Source organism: Nicotiana attenuata, unplaced genomic scaffold (assembly GCF_001879085.1).
Source record: "Nicotiana attenuata strain UT unplaced genomic scaffold, NIATTr2, whole genome shotgun sequence".
NCBI classification, from domain to species: domain Eukaryota; kingdom Viridiplantae; phylum Streptophyta; class Magnoliopsida; order Solanales; family Solanaceae; genus Nicotiana; species Nicotiana attenuata.
Window position 1 is genome coordinate 165,822 of NW_017671471.1, and position 8,350 is coordinate 174,171.

Sequence of the window (8,350 nt, forward strand, 5' to 3'; positions counted from 1 at the left end):
TCTCGGAATCGGGTAAAAATTACGGATTATGAACACCCATTCACTCACGATTCTGACGATACCAAAATCTCGATCAAAATCCCAAAATTCGGCCTAAGAACTTTTCTCAAATTTTCTCAATTTTTCACCCCAAATTCGAAATTTAACGATGACTTTAAGCTTAGATTAATGGGATACAATCAAAAAGGAGTTAGGAATCACTACCCACTGATCTTCTCTTCAAAATCCCCACAGAATCGCCTTCCCCCGAGATCCAATTTGATTTTTCAAGTTATGAACTCAAACCCTCGATTTTCATATTACTGCCCAGCGATTCCGCTTCTGCGAGGGGTCCACTGCACCTGCAGTCCCGCTCCTGCGGCTCCTACTCTGCACCTGCGGATTTTTATTAAACAACTTGATTTCGCACCTGCGACCCTTTACTCGCAGATGCGATTCCGCTTTTGCGGTCCTTGGGCCGCATCTGCGACCAGCTTCACTTGTGCCTTAGACCGCATCTGCGGTTCCCAGCCCGCTTCTGCGGCACTGCACCTGTGGTCCAAACTCCGCATGTGCGAAACCAACAGGTTCAGCAACTTCAGCAATTGCCTAAGTCCAAATCAACCTTCGTTAAGCATCCGAAACTCACCCGAGGCCGCCGGGACTTCAACCAAACATGCCAACCAATCCTAAAACATCATACGAACTTATTACAATCCTCAAATTACATCAAACAGCGCTAAAACCACAATTCACCCTCCAATCCAAGCCTAACGAACTTGAAATCTCAAGAATTCTACAACGATGACAAAACCAACCAAACCAAGTCCGATTGACCCTAAATTTTGCACACAAGTCACATTCAACACTACGAAACTATTCTAACTTTCGGAATCGGATTTCGACCCCGATATCAAAATTTCACTATCGATCCGGAAACTTCAAAAATTCAACTTTTGGCATTTCAAGCCTAAATAAGCTACGGACCTCCAAAACACCATCCGAACACGCCCTTAAGCCCGAAATCACCCAAAGGAGCTAACGCGCCGTATCCACACTATTCTGACTACGGTCCAAATTCTAAAGCTTAAGCTCTCATTTAGGGACTAAGTGTCCCAAAATACTCCGAAACTCAAAACGAATCTTCCTGACAAGTCACAATAGCAGAAATAAATACGGGGGAAGCAGTTAATAGGGGCGTTAATTCTCAAAACGACCGGCCAGGTCGTTACACGAATCCTAATAGGCGACCAACTATGTGTTCATGTCAAATATAATCGACCATTTAATGACCTAAGAAACTCTTTTTTTCTTTCATTCAATTGCCCTGGCCAAGATCTTAATTTGGTCATTCTATTATTCATGACGACACGGAGCTTAAGCTCATTACCAAGAGTTGACAGATTCCATCTTGACCAATCACTAATTCTACAAGTATTTAACCGTACCCAATATCCTTTCAACTATCGCCCTAGGGCCATAGGTGTCTAGTATCAAAGCACAATAAATAACTTGTCAATTACTGTGACGATCTCAGGTCAAAGAAAACTCTTACATCACATTCTTCAAGAGAATATCCTATTGACAGTTTATGGTAATTCTAACCATTAGAAATTATCCAATGAACCGGTTCAATGCTCATATCGCTATATGCATCATCTATCTATGTGATTTAGTTAATGAGATCAACTAGTCTCTATCCAATAAAGACAATCACATAAATATTGATCTAACTGGATTACTAATGTCCAAATTAATAATCCTATGATCAAGAACAAATTTAGACTAAATTATAAGAAACTTCACTCTCATTATCATGATCTCCATCACAATGTCAAGTCTTAAAATTTAATCAAGCACCTTATCAAGTTAATCAAACAATTAATAATAACTATGATAAAAGAATATCTGATGCCATATATTTTTATATCAAATAATGTTCACAAAAATATGTTCAAATCATCAAATATGAAATTGGATCTAGGGCATATCTACTATATCCCTAACAAACCTAGACAATTTGTACGGTTAATATCAGTGTTTTAAAAGGCTTGGGCATAAGGTGCATGGGTGAATTTATAGGAAAAATAATGGGGCACGTGAACTCATGGTCTCTCCGCTAAATTAGATATTTTATATACATATTTTTAAAAATTGGTATAATATTAATTATTGGCATTCATGCTCTAAGAAAGTTGAAGGTTGAGTTATTTACCAAGAGGAAGAGGGCATCAATTCCCACTTAATACATTCTTATAACCTCCTTTTTTAGTAGTGCACCCATACACTAAAAATCCTAGATCCACCTCTGGTGAGGCGAGGCATTTTATCTAACACGGGGCTAGGTATTTGATTATTACTATTTTATAAATAACTAATATATAAATATAAAAAAAAATATTTTAATTATCAAACATCAATAAAATTATATGTTTAGTAGGAAAAAGTATATATCTATTATAAACATGATAACATATGCACGAACATACAAAAAATATTTTTTTACTTGAAAAAATAAAAGACGTAAAGATTATACCTATAACATGACTATGATGAAATAATACTTAGAGTTGTAAAAATGATATTCTAGTTTCTAATAATTCAAACAATAAAAATTATAATAATGTAAAATTATTATTTAAAAACATAAATTTAGATAACAAATCTCGAAAGCTCATTATAATACAAATAGACATAATAGAGTCTTCAAAATAATATCTAAAGTAGAATGATACCAAAGGAAATTCTAAAGCCAAAAACTAACTTGAAAGGAATAAATTAAAAAAATGAAAACAAAAAACAAACTTGAAGAAAACGAAGCATAAAGAATGAAAAAAAAAAAAGCCTTGAAGAAAATGAAGCATAAAAAAGGAAAATGCCAAAGTGGAAGCAGAGTGAGAATTAAGGACAAAACTCTTTACTTTTGTAGTTTGTACTTTGGAGATAAAGGTCTAAAGTGTATCTGTTACTACTTTGTAAACAACAAAGAGAAAAGAACATGAAATTAGGATAAACATTAGAAAAAACCTTTGACTTTTGATATTTTTAGTTTTAGAATTTACTATGAGTTAACTTTTGAATATTTAAGTTTTTTTTTTTTTAAAAGTATTTATTTAGTAATTCTGGCTCAAATTTGGAAAAGTTTTCGAGGCTTACGTCCAAAATGAGCGCCAAGAACGTCAGGACTTATGCCTACACGAACGTTTCGGAAGGTTGGGGCTTACTCCTCACGATACTTACGCCCAACCAGAACGCCTCGATGCGTTTTTAGTACGCCTCGCCCTGAGGCTCGTCCAGCGGCTCGCCCAAAAAATACCTTTTAAAACACTGGTTAATACTTTTCAATCGGGTGTTTATACATAACTAGACAATTAACCTTAAAAATCAACACAATCAAAGTGAAAATACAATCACTTAACCATAGTAAACGTTCTAAAGAATATATGCAAGACATATATCTTATATTTATTTGTCTTGTGTAAACATTATAACCATTTGGTAACCATATAACAAACTGTATTTCTTAAAGATGGAGTAAACATTTACAGTCAGACATCTCATAACAACATCCATATATAACAGTCATTCACTATAAAAACCAAGCTTTCCTCAAAACGAATTTTTTAAGTTATATTTTACCTCTCTGCAATAGCTTTTTACCTATAACAGCTATATCCATATTTATACCTGAACGCTCTTTGTAAAATTACCGCTCTATAACATCCATATAGAATCTTTAAGATTACTAATAATAATTCTAAAAATATGCACACAATCTTTTCCATTAAACAAAGTTTCTATCTTGAATAAGATATAAGATTTGAAGATTTGGTCATGATATCTTTTACATTGGACAAATTTCAAAAAATATTTAGATTGAAAATTTAATATTTAAGCTCTTAGATTGTTTTCAAGGAAAATCTATTGGATACATTTTTGCTAAAAATTTGAACACGAATCTTCGCCAATTAAAGCGTTATATCGCTAGTAAGAGAATGAAATCTACGAAAAAAACTACAATTACAAAGTTCTTCCATCAATCTTGAAAGAATTTATTTTTTTAGGTGACTTTAAAATGTCTGCCTTAGAGTTTAAATCTTTATACGTTTAGTTATAAATTTATTTAATAATGTATTAGTTTTCTTCAATATTTAACTAGTGAAATACGCATATATTTTGATATTTTAAATATTGAATAATTTTCTTATCTTTTATATGTAACGTTAAAAAAAAATAATTAATTTTTGAATAATTTTTATCTCTAACAGCCAAAAAAAATTAAACGCCAAAGAGGGTTGACTGTGTATGTGATATATATAAAATGTACGTTGGTGTATGTTGACTCTATCCTCACAAATAAAGAACTTATATATACAAATATATTAATCATATTTCAGTCATAATAAAAATTAAAGATTTATTTAAAATGTCTATCTGACTATTGAAACAACTTTAGAAACTACTACTCTTATATAAATCGGGAACAGATTACAGTAGGTCAGTAGTTACCTACTTGTAGTAAAACTAATAATATCTGTACGTAACGCCTCTTATTAGTAGTTGTTTGCCTGCCACGTGTCAATCCATGATGTAATGTCCGATACTAATAGCCATCTCACTTCTCTCTCATTCACACACACACACAATCACACAGTAGGAAAGGAAGCAAGAAAAAATGGAAGAAATAAAGCATAAATTCATAGAAGTGAATGGGGTGAAACTTCACGTAGCTGAAATTGGAAATGAATCTTCTCCAGCTGTTGTATTCTTACATGGATTTCCTGAAATATGGTATTCTTGGAGATACCAAATGATAGCTATGGCTAAAGCTGGTTTTAGAGCCATTGCCTTTGATTATAGAGGTTATGGTTTGTCTGAACAGCCAAAAGAACCAGAAAAAACAACATTCTTGGATTTTGACAATGACCTCCTTGGACTCCTCAATGCTCTTAGCATTCCAAAGGTACCATCTTTTTTTATATCTTATTGCAGTTAATCTAGATTCGCGTTGCGTAGGGCTCATTAAAATACTTTCCTACTAGGAGTTACTTTATTTTCAGGCTCGAGTTTTGGTTAAGGGGAGAACTTTCTCTGGTTACATGTTACAAATATGAAAAATCTTGTTTTTACTTTGCTGTGTTAAAAGTCAACAGTTCACGGGTTCGAGCCATGGAAATAGCCTCTTGCAAAAGGCTACGTATAATAAATCAGTGTGGTCCGACCCTTCCGCGGATCTGCGCACAGCGGGAATTTAGTATACCGGACTGTATGTGTTAAAAAGTCAACTCTAGAGCAAATTTCTTTTAATAGAATGGATCTAGACTGTGTTAGCTGCAACAAACACTCAGGCCCTTCAAATCTGTTTATGGGAGAGAAAGATAGAAAGAGTTTTTTCTTGGGGGGTGGGGGTCAGGGGGTGGGGGTGTGGCTCTGTGAGGTCAATGTTAACAGGTTAAAAGAAATACAAAAATGAGGAAATTTAGGGGTATTAGATAGTGGTTGAAGAGGCTGAGGTTCCATCACTTTAAAAGATATTTTATGGATCAAAATATGAAATAATGAACTTCCTTGTGTAACCTTTCTTTTCTGCTAGGAATATTTATTTTCAGTTGAATCAAATAGTAATTTTTTTATTTAAAGTCCGCAGAGGATGGATAAAGATTTTTGATACAGACATTGTAGTTTAACCTATTATATCAGGTTAGTTATCATTTTTGTCAGATTACCAATTACCTTGTAAGCGGCTTGATTTTGTAAATATTTTCTATGCTGTCGGTGCATAATACTCAAACTCATCTTGTATTAGTTCAGCGTTCTTGAAATAAGGATGTTCAAGTTTTGCTTGTGAAGAATATTGCAAATTCATGATTCCAGAAATTCAAAGATTGGGTGTCTTGAAATAAAGTTGTCTTTAAGTAGACTATTCTCTCCTAGGAGTCAACATTTGTCGGTCAAAAACTTGGTGACTCCGTGCTCGTTATGTAGAATATCTGTAATGAGATATGTTAGCCGACCCCAAATTGCTTCGATTGAGGCGTAGTTATTGTTGTACTAACCAATATTGGCAGGAGAAATACTTTGTAAAGTGAATTACTCAGCTCTCATACTCTCTCTCTCCCTCTCTCTTTCATCCTCACAAATGTATGTGCTCGCGCGTTTATGTAGGCTTTTCTCGTTGGTAAAGATTTTGGAGCTTTTGTTATTTCCTTATTTGTCATTCTGCATGAGGAGAAGGTCTCTGGATTTGTTACCATGGGGGTGCCATTTATGCTCCCAGGTCCATCCGACTACGACAAATACCTTAGCGAAGGCTTCTATATTTCGAGATGGAGGGTATGGTTTTTTCTTTTGTGATATTGTGCTTCTTTCAAAATAACCTATTCTGGCTGCCTTCAACATCTATTTGAGATTCTTTTTCCAGGAGGCTGGGCGAGCTGAAGCTGATTTTGGTCGATTTGATGCTAAAACAGTTGTAAAGAAAATCTATATCCTCTTCTCTAGAAGTGAAATACCAATAGCTGACGAAAATCAGGAAAGTTTGGATTTGGTTAAACCAAGCACTCCTCTGCCCTTTTGGTTCAACGAAAAAGATCTTGCGATGTATGGAGCTTTATACGAGAAATCTGGATTCCAGACCGCTTTGCAGGTTCCTTATAGGTAGCCAAATGCTTGTATTCCTATGACTTGGTAGGATCTAGAGTCAGTGAGTTCAGTACGAGGTGATCTTGTTATAAGTATTCATTTTAAAATTTCTGCATAGTGAATACGTTGTTTGACACGAGTTCAGTCGCACAACTCACTCTAGATCCACCTCTAAACTAAAACTGGCCTCTGAGACAGAGCCAGGATTTCAATTTTATGAGTCCTGAATTTCAGAACGACAACTTCAAGTACTAATAATTGGGTTAGTATTTGTACATGTTTGATGAGTTTTTTAACAGAAGTATACTATTTGAGCAAAAGCTATTGGGTTCGGCCGAATCCATACTCGGGCTTCTAGCTTCGCCTCTAAATGACATGCCACAATTATAACTGGATCCATGAAACTGACAATAGGAGATGTTCAGTTGTCACAAATATTTTTGTTTTATGCAAGTTGTTCTCGCATCTTGTGCACATAGCGGGAGCTTAGTGCACCGGGCTGCCCTTTTCTTTTTGTTCTCACAGCGTGTTCTAGGTAGATAATTGCAGGGGAAATCACAGCAGATTCAACTTTGGGATTCATTACTAATCAATTAGATATTGAACAATTTGCTGATATTTTCTTAATTTGGTTTACTATGAACTTCTTTTGGCTATAGGGCGATGGGCGAACAACTGAACCTAACTGCAGATCCAAAAGTTCAAGTTCCAGCACTGCTGCTAATGGGCGAGAAGGATTACGTCCTTAAATTTCCAGGAATCGAAGACTACACAAAGAGCGAAAAACTGAAAAGTTTCGTTCCAAATGTGGAGATAATCTTTATGCCCGAAGGAACTCATTTCGTTCAAGAACAAATGCCTGATGAGGTTAATCAACTTCTCCTCAACTTCCTTCACAGCAACAGTTAATCGTGAACCTTCAACGAAGATTTCTCGAAATGCATTTTACGATTTGATTGTTGATCTATATTTGTTTGGGCTATTAACTGGTTATATTGTAATAGTTCTGTTTGTCTATGTGATAAATGTATAAGCCTATGACCCTAGGGTGTACTGATATTTGCACTTTTAGCAGCATGTAATTTGGATTTCTGGTACAATGTTTGTAGTCTAATGAATGGCTTGTTGTATATTTTCTACCGCCAAAGCTTGTAATTGATATATTATAGGGGGAATAATTAGTTATGAATTTCGGCACCCGAGGATGTAGCTTAGCTGTCAATGAAGTGGGTGAAGAATTATGAAAAACATTAAATTAGGTCTTCCCATTTTAAGTTTTGGTGGACATTCCATACCAAACAAGGGATAGTGATCTGAACACTTCTCTATCAACCCCCCAAGAAAATCCGTAGCCGGACCTCTGACCGATGAGGCTGCTGGTGAGGGGAATCCATCCCCCATGTGGGAAACCGCTCAGCCAACCAACTCAGTTTTTATATGCGATTTAGAATATATATTAGAGGCTGTTTGGATTGGCTTTTATGCTGTTCAAATTGGCTTTTAAGCTCTTTTTAGCTTTTTTCAGTGTTTGAAAATGTCAGAAAAGTGCTTAAAATAAGTTAAAAACTGCTTAAAACAAGTCAAAAGCAATAAGCTGGACAACCCCAACTTATTGCTTTTTGGCTTAAAAGCTATTCCTGCTGAAAAGCCACTTTTTTTAAGCCAATCCAAACGGGCACTTAGTAATATCTTCTTCCTTTTGTCTTGTTTTCTTTCCATTTACATTTCA

The 8,350-nt window shown here is 35.1% G+C and overlaps 1 protein-coding gene across 1 annotated transcript; it reads left to right on the plus strand.

Annotated features, from left to right (window-relative positions):
• Positions 1-4,592: 4,592 nt before the first annotated feature.
• LOC109208491 (AB hydrolase superfamily protein YfhM-like) lies at positions 4,593-7,760 on the plus strand. Its single transcript, XM_019371610.1, has 4 exons — positions 4,593-4,942; positions 6,145-6,312; positions 6,401-6,636; positions 7,281-7,760. Exons 1-4 carry the CDS (start codon positions 4,655-4,657, stop codon positions 7,528-7,530), a joined length of 942 nt encoding a protein of 313 aa, XP_019227155.1. The 5' UTR covers positions 4,593-4,654; the 3' UTR covers positions 7,531-7,760.
• The last annotated feature ends 590 nt before the right edge of the window (positions 7,761-8,350 follow it).